This window comes from Microcebus murinus, chromosome 16, assembly GCF_040939455.1.
Source record: "Microcebus murinus isolate Inina chromosome 16, M.murinus_Inina_mat1.0, whole genome shotgun sequence".
NCBI classification, from domain to species: Eukaryota; Metazoa; Chordata; class Mammalia; order Primates; family Cheirogaleidae; genus Microcebus; species Microcebus murinus.
Window position 1 is genome coordinate 57539704 of NC_134119.1, and position 25604 is coordinate 57565307.

The window sequence follows — 25604 nt, forward strand, 5'->3', positions numbered from 1 at the left end:
ACCTCTTTTAGTTGTAAGTTCTAAAACCCTGCCCTACAAAGTGACGGAGATGGGTGAAAGCAGTCCCTCGACTTCAGAGGAGGAGGAAAGCGAGAGTGACTGAGAACGCGCCGTCTGTCCCGAGCAGCCGGAAGACGTCGAACAGAAACGGACGTTGCCACATGACAGGGAGTGAGCGAACAATGACAGCCAGACCTTTTCACCTGGTGCCAGGACTGGTGATGGTGAGAAAGTCTTAGTGGGCTTTAAAGCAAGCTGGTAAGAAGACGACTGTGGAAGGAGAGAAAGCAGAGAGAGGAAGTGCTGGTCTAGCCCGGCCTGGCCCCGCTGTCCTCACAGCACGACTGGTGGCAACCACAGCGTTTGGGTGATGACATGCCCTCTCTGGAGTTAGTCCGTTTGGTTTGGTTTCGTTTTTCATTTAGACCTACGCTGGTACGTTGCTCAAAAACCTGGTCATGGGTGTACAGGCTGAGGTTTCCAGCTTATGGATTCACACTCAGCAGCTGTTTAACAAACCCTTTTGGCCCCGAGTGAGCTGGAATTTGACACAACCGTCCATGTGTACCGACCGGTACTTTCAGTATTCTTGAGATATTGGTGGCTACTAAGAGTCAGTTCACTTCTTATGAAGAGAGAGTCCAGGGATAAAAATGAGATTGCCTCAGCGATGCACGCAAGATGCAGGGCTTTCTGGAGGTGACGCTGCTGGTTCTAAATAACATCTTAGACATTCAGTGGAAACTTAACAGGACCTGTGCGGTAACCCTCGAACACTGGAGGTGGTGAGTCCTCAAAGCATTCGCGTAGCACCTGGGGTCACCTCCTTCCTTGGGAGGAGAGCGCGTAGCCATTCCCACATAGACGGGAAGGCCTGGAGCCTCACTTGCCATGCTTTGGGTTTCTGTGTTCAGTGGGAAAGTTACAAAGGGGAGCTGCTGGGAAATTTACAACCCCATGCACTTCCTCAGTGTCAGGCTTTCAGCTTCACTAGAAGTGGAGAACATGGGGCAGTCACCTGGTCGTTATGTTCTGTCCAAGATCTTTATCTTTTTACATGAAAAAGCAAGATGCCCAAGTATAAGATGCCCCAGGTATAAGCCACCGCTTGCATCTAGCTGTCCCATGAGCAGATCTGAATCACACCCTGCCTCAGTTTCCTCATCTGTAAAATAAGACGTTCAGCTCATTGCGGGCCTTGCTTTGCCTCAGGGAGCCCGCAGGGTGCCGCTGGGTCAGGCCACTTTCACAGCACAGCAGCTCTGTGATAGGGGCTGGGACCACCGCCTCCCTGGGAGGATGTGGCGTCCCCCGGACACGGCCAGGAGCACGTCCTGCTGCTGCTGCTGCGGTTCTCAGAGGTCCGCTGGCACATACCACATCGGCCCAAGAAGCAAAATAGTGATCTTCCTTTTTCTTAGCTAAACTGGGCGGGTTCTTCAGGAACTAGAAAGTTCTGTTGTCTTTGCTGGCAAAGGTTTCGACTCTGGAGCTCTTCTTCATGTCCTCATCAGTGCCGCTTTCCCTCACGGCCGCGCTCGCTCCTGCTGGCGGTCTGGGTCGGTGCCTGGGCCTCCTGAGACCCTCCTGTCCTGGTGGCTTGCCATGAGCGCGCCTGCCCTTTGTGCTCGGTTGTGTTGGGTCTCTCTTGTAAACGCAGCCAGCGGCAGAGCTGCAGGGCGATGTGCTCCCGCGTGCACACGCGGTCCTCCTCTCGAAGGCGCGATGCGAGTCTCTCGTGTAGTTAGTTCACAGACGGCTGGATGACGGTGTTGAGGAGGAAGGCTGTATGTTCAAATCTCAGTTTCTTGTTTCAGACATTGAATTTTTCTAATACTGGAAGCTCTGAATAATATTTTGTAGGACACAGGATGCTGACTTATGTAAACAATTAGTATTTTTTTTCTGTACTGCTATTAATATGTGCGAGTTCAAGTTTTGGGTACATTTCTGAATTGCAAGGTAAAAGTACTTTCTTCTCTGTGCTTCCAGCATTGCTCTGTTCACACTAACACAGTTGTGGTGTGAACGTCTTTTGTGGTGTATTGTCAATAAAATTTCAGTGTTTCCACAGAAATATTACTTTTTACTTTTTTTAAACAATATTTTCCAAATGAAAAATAAATTTTATTTACCATACTTTCTGCTTTGACTGCATGCCAGTGATATGACCGCTGACGACGCCCTGTGAGCATATGCCTTGGAAGGTTCCAGAAGGGCAGTCAGCTTTGCAGTGGGGACCTTGGCATTCAGCCTGCACAGACCTGTCACGTTTACCACGGACTAAACACGGGGTTGGCGATCTTTTTTGGGGTAGACAGTGGCTAATAAAACATTTGTACTTTAACATTTAAGAAATCTATATCAATTAAAGCAAAAATGTTGTCAGTTTTATGTAAAATAATCAACCTTACTGATCACTGAGTTTAAGGAACACCCTTTATTTCAAGTAAGCGTGATGTGCCACCATGATGGTGGTAGTTCGTACCCAGCCCTTCCCTAACTGCCCACCCCTTTTGGGTGACATCGTCACCTGATAACTTTAACACATATCTGTCACTTCTCTTATCAGGAACCCCACCCAAAGAATTAAGGACATCTAAAAATAACATTATAAACATCTGAATATGTTTTTTTTCTTAAGAAAAAAAAATCAGAAAGAAACCACAAATATTGCTTATAAAAATAAATTCGTCACAGCCCTGGCTTGGCTGTAAGAGAAAGAGCTCGTCACTGAGGATCCTCCTCTGGCGGGACAGCTTCCATCAGCATCTGCAGGTGCATGGTGATGGGCTCTGGAATGAAAGCCGGTACACACGTGCGGTTAGAAAAACGTAATTTGAAAGCTTCCCCACGACTGTCGGGGAGCAGTGACATGCCGCCTCTCAGACCCTACGCTCAGGGCACGGCTGGTGTTTAGAGTTAACAGACCCATCCTGGTAGCTACACTGGGTCTCTGGAGATAGTTATTGCCTATTGAAAAATTAGAAGCCAGCTGAGTATTTTACTGCGAGCAAACAAGTTACGCTAGGAAGCAGACTGCTGATCACTTCACTGCCTCGTGGAGATCTCAGGAAGGCGGTGAAGGCTTTTGTGAGTTGGGGCTTCCTGCCACTGAGTCTGCCGGGCAGGACAAAAAACATTGTGAATCTAATACAGTTTAATAGACTTTTAAAAAAATAGGTGTCAGAGTCTCTTTTGACGTACTTTGACACAAGTGCTTTCTTTGTAGAAGCGAAAGTGGCTAATGTAGCTAAACTTTTAAACAATTGTCCTAAAATACATGAGGTTTAGGACTGCTGAGTGGAGGGCGAGGCCTGTGCCTTGGCTCCATCGTCTTTGGGTGTCTTTGGGGATGCCGCTGGCCCTCTTAGAGGAAGTCTGCATATCGGGTCAAAGAGGAAGGTGGTCCGGGGACGAGAAGTACAGCATGAGTGTACTTAACACTGCTGGACTATACACTTAAAAGTGGTTAAGAATGGTACATTTTATGTTGTGTGTATTTTGCAATTAAAAAGAAAATAGTGTGCTCCCTTCCTACTTGTTAGAGTCATTCACAGGAGCACCAAGATCAAGGGTGGACCCAGAGGTGTATGACACGGAGTGTGGGTTGTGTCCTGAAGAGGAGGGGAGATCTGCTAGCAGGTGAGACCGTGTGATAGAAAACGCCCTGGCAGAACCAGGACGGACGAGGTTTGTAGGATGCTGTGGCCGTCTGCGTTTCACTAACAGCCGAACTCTCCTCCTGTCGATACTTACTTGAGATTTTCTGAGCCCATCCAAACTTGTAGTAGACAAACAGGAAGTAGAAGATAAGGCCACTCAGTATGAACAACACGCAGTAGAGGTACTCCCAGGCGGGTGCGCTGATGATGGGGGCCAGAACCAGAAACACGGATATGCAGGTCACCAAGATGGGGATGGCCACAGGCACCTGGGACCAGAACAGCAGGTGTCAGTCACAGTTTGGCCATGTGCCTCCATTTGCTTTTTGAAACTTTTCATTAGGAAAAAAACTGATAAAGAAGAGCATAATGTACTCCATGTGCCCCACCCTCCAGTTTCAGTGACTTCTCTGGAATTTTGCCAATCTCATTTCCTCTACTCCACATTTTTTCCCCTAGAATATGAAGAAAATACCAGATGTCATGTCATTTTGCCTGTGAAATATTCAGTGTGCATCTCTAGCTAATGAGGACTTGCTGTTTTAGACATGTTTCTTCCCTCCCCCTCTTTTTAAATCTTGTAACATTGATTTGTTGGAGAAATTGGATGATTTATCGTATACAATGTTTCGTTTTAGCTTTGCCCGATTGCTTCCTCCTGGTGCTCTGCAGCTTGCTCTTCTGACTCCCGTTTCCTGAAAACCGGCAGTTAGATTTAGAGGCAAAAGTAGTTCCCAGTGGAAGCAGTGCACTTCCTTTTGTAATGTGTGTCACGAAGCACAAAACGTGTGACTGTCCCGCTTCTGAATTGTTAAGACACTGGGCTGGGGGAGGGGGAGCCGTCCCTTCCCACCATGATCCCCATTAACTGTTCATGGTTTTACACTAAAAATACAGGTAACACGTTGAATGGTCTTAGCAATTACAGGTGATCATTGCATTGATTCATTACTTTATCAGGGGTTACAAAATGGTAATTTTCAATTCTGTCATTCTTCTGAAATTGTATAATATCATGGAGAGCTTCAATTATTTGGTTATTCTAAATTGCAGGTTGTACAGGAAAGGCAGGATAAATGATTCTTTTTCTTTTCAGAATGATGAGTTGGGCCCTTGAGACTTGCAGAGGTGACTCACACACACGCATTTTTATAAGTTAGGTGGGTTTTGGTCCATTGTGGTCACTCTTCATGATGTGCAGAATGTCTTGTCGTTGCCTAGTAGGGGCCCCTAAGATTGGCCTCTGGGCTCTCGTACTGTGACCCCAGTGTGTTCCGGAAGCTTTCTCACCTTCTGCCAGGGCAGATGTGCCAGACCTGGATCCATCCACCTCTCCAGGGAACTTTGGTTCCTTTTAGTGGGAAATGGCATTTTAAGACCACACTCCGGGTGACTGGAGGACTCACTGGTCTTTTACGAGGACAGAAATAATTTTTTTTCAAGAAGGGAAAAAATTTCATGAATTCATATTGATGTTTCCAATTCAAATGTAAGATTACATGTTTTTTTTTTCCTTCTTTTGCTTTAGACCGGTATCTTTTTTTCTTATGCTTGGGAAAATTTTACTTCTTCATGATTTTAACATAATGCCTTATTTGCTTTTTATCCTGTAATGTACCTATAACGAATTTCAAAATAACTATGCCAGTACTACTGTTAGTATCAACCTCCTGTTGACTGACCTTTGGGCCGTGTCACACCTTTTGCTACCGCTGTGGTAAATAACGTGTATATTTCATACTTTCGCCAGTTTCATTTAGGGATAGATTTCCTCAAAATGGGTTGGCTAGGTGAAAGAGTAAATGCATACATAATTTTCCTAGATAGTGCCAAATTTCCCTTCGTGTGGGTATACCATTTGTATTCCACTGACAACATATGAGAGGGCCATTGCCTCACAGCCTCACCGGTGGACTGTGGCATCAGACTTGGAGATTTCCACCCATCTGATAGGCAAGAAATTGGTGTCTTGTGATTTTGGCATGCGTTCTCTTAGTAGGAGCAAAGCTGAGTTTGCTAGGGGATTCTGTGTGCATTTTTAAGGGTCACTGCATTTTTCCTTTGAACCGTCTTTATATCTTTTGTCCGTTTTTCTAGAAAGTTTTGGTATTTCCTATCTCAACTTTTAGAAACTCTTTATGTTAAGGATATTAGCCTTTTTTTGTGATATTACTTACAACTGTTTTCCCTATTATGTTACATATGTTTTTATTTTTTTTTTTAAGGCATGCATTTTTATTTTATTAGGGTTGTGTTTATCAATTTTTTCCCCTAACTTCTGGATTTTTGAATCATAGGAACATTTTCCCCATTCTTGGATTTACAAAGCAATTTATGTTTTCTTTATGCATCAGTACCATAATATTTAAATTTTATAACCTGTATATTTTAATAGTGTTCTCCTTTTTTAGGTTTTCCTTGGGTGTTCTTATTTATTCTTTAATATGAACTTTGTAATTATATAACTCCAGGAAAAAATATTAGATGGTCCCTTTTATTACAGTTGCATTAAATGTCTAAATTAACTTAGGTCACCATTGATATCTTTATGATGTTGAGTTTTCCAAGAACACATATGAATTTCCATTTAAGCTTACTGTTACGTCTTTCATGAGTATTTCATAGTTTTCCAACTAGAGGCCTTAACATCTTAAGTTTATGGGTAGGTTGTTGGTTTTTTGTGGTTTTGTTTGGTGAAATGAAGTATTCTCTGTTACTATCTTTTCATTGGATATCATATGTATAAAGTGTGTTAATTTTATATCTTACTGTTTTCTTGTAGTTTTTTCTTTGATGCTTTTGGGTCTTCCAGATATACAATTGTCTTTTACAGGAGAGAATTTTAGAAACTTTAAAAAGTTTGTTTTACCAGGTTTGGTGGCTCATGCCTGTAATCCCAGCACTTTGGGAGGATCGCTTGAGGGCAGGAGTTCAAGACCAGCCTAGGCAGCATATTCAGACACCCTGTCTCAAGGATCTGTCTAGTGCTACCATGCTACTTTATCAATTAAAATAGTTTTTAGCCTTGAGTGGGGGGAGGAGGGTGTGCGTGTGTGTGATACCATGTTGAGAAAATACCTATAAATTCCTATTTGTGTTTTTTTCGTTAATGTGTGTTGAATTTTATCTGTGTTTTTTTTCATCAAAGGTGATAAGCCTATAGAGAAAACACCTATGATCAATGTGATGAATTATATCCATGAATTAAACCTTTAATGGATTTTCTAATCTTACCCACCTTTGCATAGGCTAGAATTGGTCACGATATATTATCTTTTAATGTAACTAGATTCTGTTTGGTCAATAATTTTCCCCTTTTTTGTGCTCTCTTTGTAAGATTTTGGTGTCAGTGTTCTGGTTTATAAAAATAATTTGAAAATCAATAAAACTCATAGCTAACCTTAAATGGAGAAAGCACAAACACGCAAATAAAAACAAAAAATGGGAGCTGGGCATGGTGGCACATGCCTGTAAATCCCAGCACTTCAGGAGGCTGAGGGTTGCTTGAGGCCAAGATTTTGAGACCAGTTAGACCTCATCTCTTTGTTACAATTTGTTACAAACAATTGTAAAATTAGTCACTCAGGAGGCTGAGGCAGGAGGATCACTTGAGTTCAGGGTTACAGTGAGCTATGATTGGGCCACTGCAGTCCAGCCTGGGTGACACAGCAAGATCCTGTCTCTAAAAAGTAAAAAATAAAATGGTATCTTTTATTGGCAACTTATTTGGCATACTCTCCTTGACATGTACTTTCCATATACTGTCTTTTTTCCATTTTTGTTATATTGCCAGCACATAATACTGACATACTGTTCTGTCACATCTCATTTAGTCTTACACTTAAATATTTTTACCTTTTTTTTTGAGACAGAGTCTCACTCTGTAGCCTAGGCTAGAGTGCTGTGGCATCAGCCTAGCTCACAGCAACCTCAAACTCCAACGATCCTCCTGCCTCAGCCTCCCAAGTAGCTGGAACTACAGGCATGCACCACCATGCCCGGCTAATTTTTTGTATACATATTTTTAGTTGGCCAATTTCTTTCTATTTATAGTAGAGGCAGGGTCTCATTCTTACTCAGGCTGGTTTCCAACTCCTGACCTCGAGCGATCCTCCTGCCTCGGCCTCCCAGAGTGCTAGGATGACAGGCGTGAGCCACCGCGCCCGGCCTGCCTTACTGGTTTCTGAAGCGGATCCTCTGGGTGATCCCTCAGGAGGTTCTCACATAATAACATATGCCTCGAGTTTTTCAGAACAGTAACTGCCTGACTTTGTGTATAAAATCTTTGGCTTAGATTTTCTTTCTCTGAAATGTTAAATATGTTCCACTGTCTTGTGGCATGAAGTGTTGGTGGAGTCTGATGCCGATGTTATTTTCTTTCCTTTATACATACTCTTTATAAAAGTGAATTATAGGGGGAGGTAGGGACAGGAAAAGGGGAGATGCCAAAGCATTTTTTTTTTTTTTTGAGACACAGTCACGCTTTGTCGCCTAAGCTAGAGTGAGTGCCGTGGCGTCAGCCTCGCTCACAGCAACCTCAAACTCCTGGGCTCAAGCGATCCTCCTGCCTCAGTCTCCCAGGTAGCTGGGACTACAGGCATGCGCCACCATGCCCGGCTAATTTTTTCTATATATGTTAGTTGGCCAATTAATTTTCTTTCTATTTATAGTAGAGACGGGGTCTCACTCTTGCTCAGGCTGGTTTCGAACTCCCGACCTCGAGCAATCCGCCCGCCTCGGCGCAAAGCATTTTTTTAAAGCTCTGTAATTTTATCACAATATGTTTTTATTGTCTATTCTAACTCACATTTCCCAGTTACGTTGTGTGCCTTTTGCTATTTTGGTTCAAGCCCTACTCCCCATTTTCCCTCCCACCCCAGAAATACTTCTTGAATTGCTTTTTAAAATTCCGTTACTTTTATTTTCTTCTTAAGGAACTCCACTATACATGTATTAGAGGGATTTTTTTTCTCTTCCTTCCTGCAGGGCCTGTTTCCTGGCATGTTTCTTTGCGCTCATGCTCCTTCTTTTCCTTCTTGCTTATTACTCTTCATTGCTGAAATGTTTTCCCCTACAGTGACGTGTTGAAATACTGACACCCCGTGTGGGCTCCAGTGTGAGATCTGTCTTCCCAGGCTGCGCCGCGTTTCTGCCGCGTTCTGTGTGGTTTCTCGTCCCAGCAGTTGTTTCCTTCCTTGCTGGCTCTTGGAGGGGAGTTTCTGGGACTGTCTTGGGCTTGGCTTAGGCCACTGCAGCACTGGCCCCGCTTCCAGTGGGGGGCGGGGGGGTCCTCAGATCTTGCTGCTGAGGGTCTCAGCCTGGGTCCTCTAAGTGCTGAGAGTCTGGAGTTTGCGGTGAGACCTCTTTTCCTCGTTTTATGGTGAAGATGGGGGCTGTAGGGCTTTTCCTTTGCTATCCTAGTGGCTCTGGCTGTTTTTATCACGAATTTTGTGCCTATTAACAGTCTATACTACCAGCGGGATCTTGCCTGCGAGGTGGCCTGACTGAGGCGGAGCTGCCAGACCCTGGGCAGGCTGCTCCATGGCTGACTCCAGAGACGGGGGGTGGTCAGGATACAGGGCCAGAAAGACCACTAGACCAATTTCTGAGACAAAATCCTAACGCTAAAGACGTTATCCTTATTCTTGTCCTGGTTACTGAAGCCCTCAGTCTGCCTCACTCTTTCTTGTGTGTCTGTAACTATCTGAATTAAACAGCACCGTTAAAAAAAAAAGCCCCTTACACAGGAAAAGTGAAATAAATTCTCCCTCCTCCTCACTGGTATAGAGACCCGCACCGGCCGCGCAGGGAGCCAGAACAGATGCAAGTGTGGACTGTAGTGGCTGACCGCACAGGATTGGGCTGGAGTTCAGAAGTCCCCACCACTCCACGCAGAGTACGTGTAAGAGATACCACAATTGTCAGAACTAGACCCTTAGAGAGACAGGCCGCAGGTACTCTTGATAACTTACAAAGTATAAACTCCAATCTAAAATATGATATGCAAGTAAAGAGTCAGACTGGACACAGAAAGCACGCCCCTAGTATTTGAAATAGTTACCTCTAATTCATTTTTTTTTTTTTTTTTTTTTTGAGACAGAGTCTCACTCTGTTGCCCAGGCTAGAGTGAGTGCCGTGGCGTCAGCCTAGCTCACAGCAACCTCAGACTCCTGGGCTCAAGCGATCCTTCTGCCTTAGCCTCCCAGGGTAGCTGGGACTACAGGCATGCACCACCATGCCCGGCTAATTTTTTGAATATATTTTTAGTTGTCCAATTAATTTCTATTTTTAGTAGAGACGGGGTCTCGCTCTTGCTCAGGCTGGTTTCCAACTGCTGACCTTGAGCGATCCCTCCCGCCTCGGCCTCCCAGAGTGCTAGGATTACAGGTGTGAGCCACCGCACCCGGCCTTCTAATTCATTTTTAAAAACCACAGCCACCTGTGACTCTTGGGCCTCTAAACTTACCTGGATGGGCCTCTCCAGTTCTTTCCTCGTGAACCTCATCACAACGAGTCCTAGAACCGTCAGGCCGTAAAAGAGCCACGAAGCAAAACTGAAATAATTGACTAGCGAGTTTATGTCACCAGGGATGATATAAATGATCGCTATGATACCCTGATAGAAAGAAGAGTAAATTTTTAGTACATAAAAACATTATTCTTATCACTTTACAGAAGACTAAACACTGTATCATGAAAGGAACTTCCTGTGTATCCCGTTATAGTTGAGGTTAAACTCAACTGTGAAAAAAAATAAATAAATAAACTCAACTGTGGCTATGATGCCTGTCCTCCTTGAAGCCAGACAGAAAAGACTTGGAAAATTTTTGAATGTTGAAGTTGTGATTTTAAGCAAGGAAAAACCAAAATGTGTAGGTACATTGCACCAGCTTCATAGTTATGAATTTCCCTTTCAGACAGTTTTCGTCGTGGGCAAAGGCCCTGGACTATGAAACCCAAGTCTCATTTTAACCTGCGTTAGTCACTCGGCCCTGTCCTGCCACTGGTCTCCAGGGCGAGCGGGTTGATGAGGGCCACTGGTTCTCCTTTCCCTGGGGCTGGGGATGGGTTTTGGCCCCGAGGCTAAGAACGGTCTCTCGGTGCCCAGAAAAGCTGTGCGCAACCAACGACCATGCACTGAGAAGCGCCAGTGGGAAAATCCCGTGGCTTCCAAATCATTAGTCCACAATGAGAGGCTGCTGTCAGTGACCGCCTGGTAAAACGCCTTATTCGCCCTCCCTGTAAGCGAGGGGGCCCAGAAGACCCTCTGGTTAACCTCAGAGGGTTGTCTTATGTGGGTAAATTTAGAAAAAGCAGCAGCTGGATAGCTGTTTGGGTGGTCTTGGGTTCTTGTTATGTCTGTTTCACGTCAAGGACTAAGGGAATCTGGGTCCTCTGAAAACCACAGGGCTTGGCAGGACAGGTCTACGTCACCGTGCTAACGGAGGGGCCCCACGCCTTTCAGGCCGGTGACGCCGTGGCGAGATTCGCACTCACGTGAAAGATGATGGCGGGGGCTGGGGTCAGGCGCTTGACGCTGATGTAGGAGAGCACCTTGAGCATGTGGCCTTCCCGGCCTGCGACGTAGATGAGTCTGGAAGGACACAGACAGAGGAAGTTGGCCGTGTGCAGATGACCTGGAGAGACACCTGCTCTGAGTCCCGAAAGTTATGCAAGAATTACTGTCAGAAGTAGGCCAGGGCCAGTGGACCCCAGTTCCTGGAGTGCCCGACGGAAGGGGTTGTACAGTTGCAAAGGGTGAGCGTTACGGTATTTGTACCTCAATAGAGCTATTAAAATTGTGTTTTATATACAAGCAACGAACTATCAGAAACTGAAATTTAAAAAATAATTTCAAATGCCCTTTATAATAGCATGAAAAGATATGAACTACTTTGGAATGAATCTGCCAAAGATGTGCAAGAACTGTATAGGAAAATCTACTCAAAAACACTTGTGAAAAAATACAAGAGCTAAATGGTCCACCCATGGGTTGGAAGTCCCAGTACTTTGAGGATGTCATTCCTCCCCAGATTGATCTATAGATTCAACACAAAACCCTCCGAGCCTTTTTTATAGAAACTGACAAGCTGATTCTAGCATTCATATAGAAATAGGAAAACTGGCCATCCACATGCAGAAGAATGAAGTTGGGCCCTTAGCCACTTACACAACTCAAAGTAGATTAAATACTTAAATCTAAGACCTAAACTGTAAAAAAGAAACGCTACGTGACATTGATCTGGATGGATGGTTTCTTGCCTATGACTCCAAAAGCACAGGCAACAGAATCAAAAATAGACAGATGGTTTCACATCAAACTAAAAGGCTTCTGCATAGCAAAGGAAACAGGGTGAAGAGACACCCCCAGGTTGGGAGAAAATATTTGTAAATCATTTATCAGATGAGGGGGTTTATATCTAAAATACAGAAGGAACTCAAACTACTCAATAACAAAACCACCCCATTAAAAAATGGGGAAAGTACTTGAGTAGACATTTCTCACAAGACGACGCCCAAAAGACCAACACACACGTGAAACAGCGTCCCGTGTCACTAGCCACCAGGGAAACGCAAACACGAACCACAACAAGGCGTCGCCCCACACCTGCTAAAATGGCTGTGATCGGAAGAACAAAAGGCGCACGTCCGCAAGAACGTGGAGAGAAGGGAGCCCTGTCACACGGTTGTTGGGGGTGCTGATCGGCGTAGCCATTTGGGAAGACTGTACAGAGGTTCCTTAGACAGCTAAGACTGTTAACAGATCCACCTCCTGATCCAGCAGCCCCACTTCCGGGTATAGAATTGAAACCAGGGTCAGACGTCCACGCTGCCCTGGTCACTGCAGTGGCCGAGCCGTGGAAACAACACGAGTGGACAGAAACAATGTGCCACGTGTACACAATGCGATACTATTCAGCCTTTTAAAAGAATGAAATTCTGTCATCTTCTGAGAGAGTGGATCAATCTAGACATTATGCTGAATGAAAGATAAGCCAAACACAGGTATCACATGGTCTCATAGGAGAGATCTGAAGATTTTTTTTTTTTGTTTTTGTTTTTTGTTTTTTTTTTTTCATTTCCTGAAGAAAATCAGATTTTTTTAAATATATTTTCTTCACTTTTAACTGGCATTGGTGGATAGAAGATCTGAAGATTTGAACTCACAGTAGTAGAGAGTAGAACGTTGGTTACCAGAGGCTGAAGGAGGGAGGGGGGAGGTGTCAGTCAAAGGGTATAGGATTTCAGGTAGGAGGAATAAGGTCTGGTGATCTGTCGTGCAGTAAGATGACTAGTTAATGTATTTCAAAATTGCTGAAAGAGTGGATTTTTAATGTTTTTACTACCAAAAGTATATGAAGTGATGGATATATTAGTCTGAATTGCTCATTCCACAGTGTACACCATAAATATATGCAATTGTAAATTAAAAATAAAATTTAAAAAAATGCCAAAATCTCGAATAGCCAAAACACTTTTGAAAATGAACGTGGAGGACTGGCACCACATGCTGTCTGATACAGCTTTGGAAGAATGATTTTGTGGTGTGCATTTCATTTTTTACAGTGTACAGTCTTTGGCAGTTTGACTCGCAAATATATCCATCTGGAACACCGGACAGCTGAGCCACGACCCGTGCGTGTTCAAGGATGTTCACTGTAGCGGTGTTTATGTGAACAACCCACACCAGCCCCTGAGTGGCGGATTGAGCACGCTGCATAGACAGCGGACCAGAACTCCGGCTGGGGCTGGAGGCTGGCGCCCCGCCTGTCTGTGTGAATACAGTTTGCTGGGGCGTACCCGGGGCCGTGCACGTCTGTGCCGCCAAGGCAGACTCGCGTGGCCCGCAAGCCTGAAACGCTTACGGTCTGGCCCTTTAAGGGGAAGTTGGCCATTCCTGGTCTGGCGTGCACGGGTGGCCGTGAGATGTTCGGGAGGTGTATCGGGTGGAATGAACAGGGGAGCCGGCACCAGCGTCGAGTCCAGTCCCAGAGCGCGAGCTCGTCCCTGCGTTCCGGCCACGTCCCTTCTCCGCGCTGCAGGTTCCCCGCTCGTGCCCTGGGGTCTCCCCCCAGCGTGAGCCGGCCTTGCTGCCCCTGCCCACCCCGAGAGTGACCGGCCGGGTCCCTACCTGCCCGCGGTGAAGCAGCTCCCGTTGGCAGCACCGAGGGTCGAAAAGGCCACGAAGAGTGGAACGACCCACGACGCTGGGTAGAGAACACGGTCCCCGAACGTCTGAGGAGGGAACGAGACGGAGCTGAGGGTCTGTCACGCTCTCTAGGAGCCACTGGTCCAAAAACGGTGCTCCGGCCCGGGACCGGGGACCCCGCCCGCTGGGCACAGCCTCCCAGACGCCCCGCTGGAGCGGGAGGTGGGGACGCTCGGGAAGGAGCAGCAGTGCCTTGTCTCTGTAGAGCACCTCAGGACCTTTGGGTGGTGGCGGAAATCGCACGTCCAGCACCCCGGCCTCACTGGCCTCCACCCTTGCCACAACACCCTGCACCTCCCTGCTCTGTCACCTCGTACCTGCTTTCAACCCCAGCTCGCAGGTCCCTCCCACGTCTGTCCCCTCCCGTCCTTTCTTCCTTCCTTAGCAGGCTTAAGTGCATGAGCTGTTGCTATGACAACTTCACAACTCCTTCACGTTCCTTCTGCCCAGACCCCAGCCCTGGCGGGTCAGCCCCGTCCACTCTCAGCTCCTGGCCGATGCCCCCCCCCCCGTGCCTGTGTGGGAACCTCTACTTGGCGCGGACGCCCCGTCTGACCCCTTCCCACGAGCCACCCCCCTCTGGCACCAACGCCTGGGTGCTCACCACGGCCACGGCCTGGGACTGCAGGAGCTCGGTGGGCGTCATGGCGGTGAAGTAGGAGACGTTCATGAGGATGTAGCACACGGTCACCAGGGGGATCCCGATGACGATCGCCAGGGGCAGGTTTCTGGACGGGGCAGGGAGCAGAGCCCGGGGTCAGGCCAGGGCACCCAAGGGAGGCTCGTGCGGGTGTTGCTCCGTCCTCCCGCCCTTCCGTGGGGTGGGGTCACGGATGCCCTCCCTGAGGTCTTCCCCGGCAGGGGTGTGTGTTGGCGGAGCCCCAGCAGGGACATGGGACACTCTCGAAGGATAATTCTCCCTCTCGTAGACCCTAGAGCAGTAAAACTGAATTGCTGATGAAGCAGAGTAAGCCAGAGACAAAGGAAGTTAGAGTCCTTCCTTCCTTCCTTCCCCTTGGCGACCATCCCATCGCCTGGAACAAAACCAGACTCCAACGAGCACACAAGGACCGTCCCGTCTGGACGAGGGTCGTGGACGAACGGGAGGAGGCAGCTCTGCATTTCGCCTGGAGAAACGTGTCCCCGTCCCCCGCCCGGCTCGGCTCCTACCTGTAAGGGTTTTTGAGTTCTTCTGTGATGTAGTTGAGTTGGTTCCTGGAGAAGGAAAAGTCAACGTGAGTGACTTTCAGCCTCCCTGGATTTGGAGACTGTGGAACACACACTAACAAATGTCAGCCTCATTTAAGATTCCCCACTGTAAGGAGAATTCTGCAGGACTCCAGGCTAGTTTCTTTCCGGGAAGGCTCTGGTGCGGGTCTCGGCAGGACCCGGGGCCCTGCTAGCACATCTGTCCAGCGGTCAAGTCTTTGCCCTCCGTGAGAGTCGCATGCATTTGCAAGAACAACTGGGAGTAGGGGGTCCCCAGGGGGCTTTGAAAGCATAAGAGCTTCTTTGTCTGAAAAAGAAACAAAACCTACAATTGCTTTGCCGAGGGGGGAAGACCAGCGTCAGGGAGGGCCACGCTCCGTCCTTGAAGAACATGAACGGCACTCCACCGACTATACCCGGCGGTTCCGGGGTTTGAGCAGAAGTTCTACTGAACGTCCTTCCCTGGCCAAGACCTCGGCGGCCCCGGCTGCCTCTGTGGGCTGGCCCTACGTCTGCCCCGTGAGAATCCTGCACAGGGTCAACTCCCGCCCACGGGGACACCGTCACGGGGCAGGGGCGGGTGTCTCAGCGTCCCAGGGAGACTGAAGGGTGAGGGTCGGGCGCTCCACAAAAGGGAAACGTGAAGGTGAATTTCAGGGTCACCGGACACTGGAAGGGGGAGTCGTCCGTTGCTCTCCACGACCGCTGAGGTTGCGCCAGCCTAAAGGAACCAGCCCCCGACCCGGGACCCCGCAGGGCGCCTCACCATCCGTCGTAGGCCCAGAGCCCGTTGTAAAACGCTAGACTGATGGCGCCCACGGACACATCCGCTCCCTCGAAAGAATTTTCAAAGTTCTTGGTGTTTCCTGTAATGAAGCCAGAGTGCACGGCGGGCGTGAGCCCGTGGGATTTTCTGCACATCTCCCGGTGGAGGCAGGGAACAGCTCACGGCCTCGGGTTAGCAGACTAACTCTGAAGAGTCGGGGCGCCGCAGACGTCGTGCTAAGTTCCCGCCGGGCCCCCTCAGCGAGAGGTTTACCGGGCAGAGTATGCCAGGCGCCCGCCCGCCCGCCGTGCTCACCTTGGGCCAGGAGGACGAACCCGCCGATGATGATGACGGCCACGATCACCAGCTTGGCCGCCGTGAAGACATTCTGCACCAGGCTGCCCAGCCGCACGCTCAGCGAGTTCACGATCACGATGAACACTGCGGGGTCGGGGCGGGCGACATCCTGCGTGGGTGGTTGGCAGCGGGGCCCGGAAAGTGTCCTTTCCACCGCCACCGCCCCGCCACCCCGAGCTGAATGCTGGGAGGGCAGAGCCAAAGCAGGGGTCACGCCGGGGCTGTCTTGGGGGGCGCAAACCGCAGGACAGCCGGTCCCTGCAGCTCAGACAGGCCCAGGGGGCCTCTCTGCACGGGGCACCTGCAGGGCTCCAAAGGCCAGCGCCAGAGCCTTGTGCCAACTCGGCCTCTTTCTGGGCGGAGAGGAGCCGAGCCCAGCGCCCCCCTCCCCGCCCCGGACGTCACCCGTGCCAGGTCTTCCCTGGCCCCTGCCCCGGGTGTCAGGCTTGGGCACTCACGGATGGCGGCAGCGCCCAGGCACTTGACCACGACGGTGGGCGGCTTGCAGCCCGAGTAGAAGGGCGCGGAGACGTACTCGGAGAAGGTGAGGCAGATGATGGCGAAGGACGAGGGCTTGATGACGATCAGGCTGGTCCAGGAGAAGAGGTAGGCGGGGATGGGGCCGTAGGCCTCCATGAGGTACGGGTACTCGCCCCCCGACTTGGTGATCATCGTGCCCAGCTCCGCGTAGCACAGAGCGCCTGGAACACACAGCGGCACCCCACTGCCCGCCTGAGCGGCTGCCCTCGTGCCCGGGCCCTTCCTCCCACCGCAGTCCTCTCGTGGATGGCCAGCGGACATTTAGTCGCAGCCGGATTCGCACTTAGTTGCCACACGTGCATGGAGAGGGCAGCCGGCAGCAGCAGGGACCCTTATGTGACCCATGCCCACATTCGACAGGGAGGAACCCCCCCTCCCCCGGGCAGCAGCGGCTCCGTTACCCAGCGTCGCGAGCACCCCGCAGACAGCCCAGATGATGAGACAGGGCCCCACGGCCTCCGTGTTACTGAGCACGGACTTCGGGGAGATGAAGATGCCGGAGCCGATGATGGTGCCCACGATGATGGAGATGCCGCTGATCAGCCCCACCTCGGGAGCGGAGGGGGAGGGGTGTCAGGGCCGCCACCCGGACCCAGTGGCACCCTCTCCACCCCGCTCAGGGACAGCCGGGGCAGCCCCAGCTGAACCCCACGGCCCAGGCACTTCCGCCCGGTGTTCTTGCAGCGGCAACAGAGCCCTGGTCCTGGGGCTTCGCTAATCCATCAGTTCTCGTGGCAGCCCCATGCATGGGGTGTGCCACGCCACCCCATCTCACAGAGAGGACAGGCACAGGAAGGGCAAGTCGCTGCCCGTGGTTACACAGCTGGGGGGGACCTGGCTCAGGCTCCACGTGCCTCGCCAAAGCCCTCGTGCGCCCAGCGGAAAGGCTGACTTGGCACATCAGCCACCAGCGAGAAAGGCCTGCGTGCACCCCGTGGCCGGGCAGAGGAGATGGGAGTCGCCAAAGCAGAGTGAAGTCAAGTCTCCTGGCTGGGCGCGGTGGCTCATGGCTGTAATCCCAGCACTCTGGGAGGCCGAGGCAGGCAGATTGCTCAAGGTCAGGAGTTCCAAACCAGCCTGAGCAAGAGCAAGACGCCATCTCTACTAAAATTAGAAGTCAATCGGCCAACTAAAAATATATAGAAAAAATGAGCCGGCGCATGCCTGTAGTCCCACCTACTCGGGAGGCTGAGGCAGGAGGATCGCTTGAGCCCAGGAGTCTGAGGTTGCTGTGAGCTAGGCTGACGCCACGGCACTCATTCTAGCCTGGGCAACAGAGTGAGACCCTGTCTCAAAAAAAGAAAAAAAAAAAAAAAGCAAGCACATGGGGGTGAGAACGGAGGCCGCCCGAGCCAGAAACACTCGGGGCCTCCCCGAGAGCTTCCTTTGGTGCCACTGTCCGGGGCGTGGGCTTTCTAAGAACAGAGCCCTGCGAGGGCGCGCTCGGCGTGCTGACCAAGAACAGGCGACGCTGATCCGCAGCGCTGGGAATTCACGGCTGGGGCGAGGGGGAGATCTCTGAGTGATACGTTTGCCAAAACTAATCCAACTGCGCGCTAAAAATCTGCATATTTCACTGTACGCAAATTATACACCCATCAAGGGGGAAAAATACTTTTTTGAAAGGAGGAAATAAAAGCATCAGCCCTGAGAAGCTGCCCAGGCCAGACGTCTAGAGCAGGTTTCCAACACCTGTGCTCGCTACCTGGGCAGAGGCTGCACTCATGGCCACACCCCAGGGGACCTGGGGGGATCCCCGCGGCGGGCTGGCCACCCGGGTGACCTGGCGCACACGTGGGGGCGGGGGCTGCATGAGCCCCCATTCTGGCCGCAGGGCCAGGGTGCAAGGCCCAGCCTGCTGCCTCTCCAGCCCTGCCCAGGCTGAGGCCCTCCGCCATCCCGCCTCCGGGTCCAGCTGAGGTCTGCATGGCCCCGGAGCCCCCTGGGGACTTCTCAGCGGCTCTGTGTGGCCGGAGCGCCCACCAGGTTTCTGAGAGGGCCTTGCTGGGATCAGGCAGGAGACTCCTGGGAACAGATCCCAGGACAGCTCCATCGGGCCGGCCACGCCCTTGTCATGCCCCAAAGCCTCAGTGCCGCCCCTCCTCCAGCCCCCCTGGGCTCCCACCCAGATCTCCGCCCTCCTCCTGCCCTCCAGGTTGGAGCCGTCCTAACCTCACTCCTTCCCCATCCTGCCAGCACAGAAGCCCGGCTGTCCTTCCGTGCCACACCTGCTGCTCCTGCCCACCTGGGACTGGCGAGGCGGGGGGCGCTGAGCTCCCTCCTGCCTCCAAGCCCACCCCCGAAGCCCCCTCCCCTCCCTGCCCTCCTCACGACCTGCCGCCCGGAGCTGTCACATGTGCCATCCACAGCTGCGTCAGCGGCCGTCCCCGAGAGGCCCCTCTAGAACGGGAGGCTCCCCTCGCACTGGCGCCCGCACACACGGGGACAGAGATTTAGCCGAGAAGCTGTGGAAGCGCCGGCCCCTCCGGACCCCGGCCCGGCGCGCACATGGACCCCAAGAGGACGTGCCCAGCTCCCTGGCGTGAGGAAGCGAGGGACGCCCGGAGGACTGCTGGGTTAAGGACGAACTCTGCCACTCAAAGGCCACACCCTTCGCCCTTCGCCAGGGACCAGCCGGGCCGTCCCTGCCACCTGCTGCTTGTCACAGCCCCGCTCTGCCCGGGCAGGCGGCCCTACCTCCTTCTGGAGACTCGTGGTCTTGGGCTCGCTGCTCTCGCCCGACTTGGCGTCCTCTCTCCGCTTCCGCACGCTTGTCTCCCCCATCTCCCACGCGTCCCGGGAGGCTGCGGGCGGGATCCGGACTGAGCGCACGCAGGCCGGGCGGGAACCCGAGCTCCGAGAGGGCTCCGCCGGCCCAAGCGGTCGTCAGTCCCTCGGGGACGGTTTGCTCAGCCCTCAGCCCCGAAGTAAATATGAGTCACCAACATCGTTCAGGCCTCTGGGGACAAAGCCCGCCGTGCTCCCTGCCAAAGCTGAGGTGCTCGTGTGTCCTCCCGGCCAGCTCTTGCTCCTGTCCCTGTCCCTGGGCTACTACCCTCTCCTCACCCTCCCCAGGGGCATGCTTGGAAGTCACTCTATCTCCACGGCTCAAGTCCATTTCTTTCAAAAGCAAAAACAAGTATCTCAAAACGCTCCAGAATACACGTAGGGGCTGGAGCCTGCGGAGGGAGGGAAGGCGCCCCAGAATTCCTTCCCGGACGCAAGCGCCTCTCGCGACAGATCGCGGCACAGGTGGCTTCTCATCGAGGGATGGAAAGAACGGAGGAAACCCGGCTCACAACTGCACTGGGAGACGGCCAGTCCTGCACCCCTTCTCTCCCAGAGCAAACCCCCGCCCGGGTCCCCGCCGGGCCAGCCCTCCCTCCCATCGCCGCCGGCCTTACCTCCGCCCTTGACCTTGCCCAGCCGGAGGAGCCGTCCGCCCGTCTGCGCAGCGGAGCCCCGGCAATGGCCATGTCTTGTGCCCGGCAGCGGAGGAAGCCAGAGGTACAGAGGTCACAAGGGTAATTATTAATCACCATTTTTTCCAAAGCAGTGTAGCTTAGATACCCGACACAAAAAGGGGAGGCTCAGGCGGGCCAGTTTCTCGCCAAAAATACTTTTGTTCTGTTCCTTTGTGTCTAGATCAATGTCTTAAAGAAAAAAAAAAAAGCAAACAGATTGGTGCAAATCAGCTACATCCTGCAAGGAGAAGTCTTCTCTAAAGAATGGAAATAATGCTGTTAAGAGATAAAAATCTCTGAGAATCAGAGGAGATAAACTTTGGAGCCAACCCTTTGAGTTCCTTAATGGGCTGCATTTACAGCTCGAGTCAGACGGTGCAAACAGCCCCGGAGGTGGCTCAGATGTTTTCCTCCGCAGCCTGCCTTCCACAGGCAGCCCGCCTCTTCCCTTAGCCAGTGGCTGCGCCCCGAACCAGGGGGGACCCCGAGAGCTCGGCTCCATGCAGGCCTGCCCCGTCCTCACTGCAGCTCCGGCCACACGCCCGCCAGGTTGGGCCCTGGTGCCGTCCAAGTCCCTGGTCCCACGTGCACCGGGCTGAAGGGTGGAAGAGGGCCACGCAGCGTCATCAGCTCCACACTCTCACTTGCCCAGTGGGGAAACTGAGGCCGAGGGCCAAGAAGCACAGGCTGCAGAGCGCTGGCCCCACCCAGGCTCAGTGGAGCTGGCCCTCTGCCTTGGGGAGGGGGCAGAGGTTCTCCAGCTGTGCTCAGAGGGGGTCAGGGCAGGGCCACCCCTCCCCAGCGAGCAGATAAGGCTCCCCTGGGAAGGAAGTTGCTTATCGGAGGGGCAGGAGGAGGGCAGGGGCGAGGCCTGGAGCATTGCTGCTGCTATCTCCAGCTTCCACTCTGGCGACAGGGTCCCAGGTATCAGGAGGGGACCAAAGGTCGTGTCTCTGGGGTGACATGGGAGCACTTTGGGGCTGGTGACCCCCAGAAAGGGGGCATTGTTCTCAGGGTCACCCCTTAAAGCATCAGGAGAACATGGGGACCCTCACTGTCTCAGAGCCAGGATCCCCATTTAGAAGTTGCCACCTCGCCTCTTAGGAGGGCCACACCTGTTGGCCACGCCTGCCGTGCCCAGAGCCCCGAGCAGGGTGCCCGGGTGCCTTTCCAACGCCGTCACACTCGTATCACAGCACCTGGCCCGTGTGTGTCTGCACACACCACGCAACTCCTGGGTCACTGAGGGGAGCAGGGTGGGACGGGGCCTCAGTGGACCCAGGCAGCCCTGCAACCCACCCACCAGCCACATGGCCGGGGGTCACTGGGCCTCTCTGCACAATGGGGCCAGTAAGGGCGCCCCCAGGGAACCGTGAGCCTGCAGGTGGGTTACACACTACACTTGAGTGATCCGTGAACACAGAGCGCCCCGGCCTCCGGCGGTCTGGAACACCCGGATGTGAGGACCCTTTGTCAAGTCAGAGACCTCTGCTTCAGTTAGTTTTTGGTTCACGGTGAGCATTTCCTAAAGCCGTGTTTCTCACCCACAGGGTGAGTATTTGACCAGTTAGCATAGGTTGGTTTGTCTTTTTTTTTTTATTTTTTATTTTTTGAGACAGAGTCTCACTCTGTTGCCCAGGCTAGAGTGAGTGCTGTGGCGTCAGCCTCGCTCACAGCAACCTCAGACTCCTGGGCTCAAGCGATCCTCCTGCCTCAGCCTCCCGAGTAGCTGGGACTACAGGCATGCGCCACCATGCCCGGCTCATTTTTTCTATGTATTTCTAGTTGGCCAATTAATTTCTTTCTATTTATAGTAGAGACGGGGTCTTGCTCTTGCTCAGGCTGGCTTCAAACTCCCGACCTCAAGCAATCCGCCCCCCTTGGCCTCCCAGAGTGCTGGGATGACAGGCTTGAGCCACCGCGCCGGGACGGGTTGGGTTTTGTTCATGGAAAACAACACAGATTTGATTTAAAAGCCAAGAATTTCCCTAGTACTTCAGGACTGAAGCCGTCCTCACGGGGTTAACAGGTGTTACTATACGTGCTGGGTTCCGGGCAGAAATCTCGCTGTCATTAAGCATTAATCGGTGCACTTTGGCCGACCTCCCTGTGACCGGTGGTCACGGCGCTGGACACGGACAATCAGCAACCCCATTGTCCTGCAGACGGAATCTCTGACGTGGGAGTCGCAAGGCTCTTGTTTCGGAATTGCTCACGGTGTTTTTCAGATCCCGATTCCAGGGGAAAGGCTGCACGGGCCGGCCTGGAGACCCCTCTCGGAGGAACCTCGTTGGAGGAGAACGCGGTTTCATCATCTCCACGTCTTGTCCCGAGATGTCACCGAGCAGTGATCCCACTGCACGCCCAAACTCTTTAAAATCCCCAGACTCCCCAGGGAGGTGCATTTGAGGTTTCCTTCTGTCTCCTCCTTGTACGATGGCCCTATGACTACACCTCTCTGCTGCACCCCGGTGTCTCGGTGTGTCGGCTGCCGCCTGCATCTGCATCTGCATCTGCATCGGGCATTCTGCATCGGGGCAAGAAACCTGCTACGGTTACCAGACCTTCGGCTCACTGTGGAGCCTGCTCTTCTGCAGCCAATTCCCTCTTACAGTTAATCTCCTAGGAACCTTCATACCACTCCATTATTAAGTTTCTGCTAAACCTCTTGACCTTCATTTTCTTTTTTTCTTTTTTTTTTTGAGACAGAGTCTCACTCTGTTGCCTGGGATAGAGTGCCGTGGCATCAGCCTAGCTCCCAGCAACCTCAGACTCCTGGGCTCAGGTGATCCTCCTGCCTCAGCCTCCCGAGTAGCTGGGACTACAGGCAAGCAAAGCACCACCACGCCCGGCTACTTTTTTCTCTATATATTTTTAGTCGGCCAATTAATTTCTTTCTATTTTTAGTAGAGACGAGGTCTCGCTCTTGCTCAGGCTGGTCTCGAACTCTTGACCTTGAGCGATCCTCCCCGCCTGGGCCTCCCAGAGTGCTAGGATTACAGGCGTGAGCCACCGCGCCTGGCCTTGACCTTCACTTTCAAACTGTTTTTTCTGATTGCAAAGGTGCTCTTGCAGCGTAAAGATATCAATGACATCTACATTTTATCTTACATTTGGGACATATTTAGTTCCTGCTGGGGAGGGGGAGGCGGCTTCCTTCCGCCCTTCTGGGTTCTTTGGTTGGGCTACGAATTAAAGCAGCAGGAGACAGATGAACGGGAGAAAAACTGTTTCGATTGTGTGCACGAGGATGGGAGTCCCACAAAACTTGGAGGGCCAGAGGATTGACACTTATGTAGTGTCCTGAACCACAGAAAAGAACAGGGCGCGGGGGCGTCTGTGGGTGGCGGAGACAAGCTATAGGAGGCTGCGGGGAGGAAACGTGTGGCGAATAAAGGCTGTCTTCTCGTGCAGATGAAAAGCCAGGTAACCGAGCAGCCCTCTTCCTGATTTACTGATGAAGATTCCCTTCCGAGACATCCATTTCTTTTACAAAAGGGCAGCTTTCCGGGGCTACTGCTGTGTCTACAGTTCCTCAGCGTAAGCAGCTCAAAATATGCCAAGGTCTGTTCTGGGGTGGCGCACCTGGTCTCCACAGTCATTTGGGGGTGGCACATCCCGCACCCCGACATTCCCTTCCCCGGCGATGGTTTGCAAAGCACCTTCCTCGCCGCAAAGGCAGGTTCTCTGGCAAACATCCAGGCAAAAGCTGGATCTTCCTTGACCGCTTAAAACTTGATCCAGGCCGGGCGAGGCGGCCCACGCCTGTAATCCCAGCACTCTGGGAGGCCGAGGCCGGCGGATTGCTCAAGGTCAGGAGTTCGAAACCAGCCTGAGCAAGAGCGAGACCCCGTCTCTACTATAAAAAGAAACAAATTAATTGGCCAACTAATATATATAGAAAAAGTTAGCCGGGCATGGTGGCGCATGTCTGTAGTCCCAGCTACTTGGGAGGCTGAGGCAGGAGGATCGCTTGAGCCCAGGAGTGTGAGGTTGCTGTGAGCTAGGCTGACGCCACGGCACTCACTCTAGCCTGGGCAACAAAGTGAGACTCTGTCTCAAAAAAAAAAACTTGCTCCAGACCCACCTTCGAGTCTCCAAGCTTTTCCCTGTGCAATCAGCTCTCTCAGTCCTATCTTCCTTTCCAGTAGTTTGGGGCTTGGGGGAGGGGCATCCCGAAGACAGACAGGACGGGTATAACCCGACATGAGAGGTGTTCCCTGATCCACCCCAATTCCAGGCAGAGCTCGGGGTGAGTCAGCAGCGTGTGCAAGGACTCACAGCCTGGCCATAAAGCAGCTAGCAAGGACAGCAAATTTCAAGACTTATCTTAGAACAATCTAGACCTATATATATCTAAGAACCACTGGAATAGCATAATTCTGCCCCTGCCCTTTGTTCATCTTTTTTTTTTTTTTTTTTTTGACAGAGTCTCACTCTGTTGCCCGGGCTAGAGTGAGTGCCATGGAGTCAGCCTCGCTCACAGCAACCTCAGACTCCTGAGATCAAACAATCCTCCTGCCTCAGCCTCCCGAGTAGCTGGGACTACAGGCATGTGCCACCATGCCCGGCTAATTTTTTCCTTTTTTTAGTTGTTTGGCTAATTTCTTTCTATTTGTAGTAGAGATGGGGTCTCGCTCTTGCTCAGGCTGGTGTTCATCGTTTTTATGTGTCCCAAGTAACACAGTTTTTCACAGATAGCCTGCGTGGGGAAACCAGCTACATTTCAGAGTCGCATCACTCTTTCTCCTAAAACACGACTCCTTCCCATCCTGCTCCCTAAACCCACACCCGAAACTCATCACTGTTCACTGCTGTCGCCCCTCCTCACCCGCGGCGGTCTCACGGGCTGAGAAGGTGTGGTGTTAGCTGGTGAGGCCGGACAAAGCGTTCCGCGTAATTAAACATCTTCAATGCAGAGCTACGACTTCTGGCAATCTTGTTTCTACCTGCCCAGCAGTCACGACGTGAGGGACCTGCCTCTCCGTGTGTGAAGCTGGGGGGCCACCCACCCACCAGCCAGAGCGCCCGACTTCTCCAGCCCTGGGGGAGGGCTCAGGACCCCAACTCAGGCGAGAGGCCCCCCTTTCCCAGGATCTGTATCCTGAGAGGAGAGGTGCAGGGAAGGGAGACAGTGTCCAACTGCTGAGACCCCCAGGGCGATCCTGGTTTCTGTCCTTCTCAAAACACAGTGTGGCCGGGCGCGGTGGCTCACGCCTGTAACCCTAGCACTCTGGGAGGCCGAGGCGGGCGGATTGCTCCAGGTCAGGAGTTCGAAACCAGGCTGAACAAGAGCGAGACCCCGTCTCTACTATAAATAGAAAGAAATTAATTGGCCAACTGATATGTATATAAAATTAGCCGGGCATGGTGGCACATGCCTGTAGTCCCAG

At 51.8% G+C, this 25604-nt stretch overlaps 2 protein-coding genes across 2 annotated transcripts in view; one reads left to right on the plus strand and one right to left on the minus strand.

The window, feature by feature from the left end:
• TDRD12 (tudor domain containing 12) overlaps positions 1–2368 on the plus strand; it is a 58865-nt gene extending 56497 nt beyond the window's left edge. The window contains exon 32 of the mRNA XM_020283324.2: positions 12–2368. Coding sequence (XP_020138913.2) covers positions 12–103 — 92 coding nt within the window. The 3' untranslated portion in view covers positions 104–2368. The remainder of the gene's footprint in view (positions 1–11) is intronic.
• A 57-nt stretch (positions 2369–2425) lies between these two features.
• On the minus strand, positions 2426–20607 carry SLC7A9 (solute carrier family 7 member 9). Its single transcript, XM_012775177.3, has 13 exons — positions 20152–20607; positions 19445–19551; positions 17149–17296; positions 16666–16908; positions 16166–16291; positions 15851–15950; positions 15046–15090; positions 14480–14603; positions 13798–13901; positions 11163–11259; positions 10132–10281; positions 3760–3934; positions 2426–2795 (listed from the first exon to the last, which is right to left on the minus strand). Exons 2-13 carry the CDS (start codon positions 19529–19531, stop codon positions 2731–2733), a joined length of 1464 nt encoding a protein of 487 aa, XP_012630631.1. The 5' UTR covers positions 19532–19551; positions 20152–20607; the 3' UTR covers positions 2426–2730.
• Positions 20608–25604: the final 4997 nt, after the last annotated feature.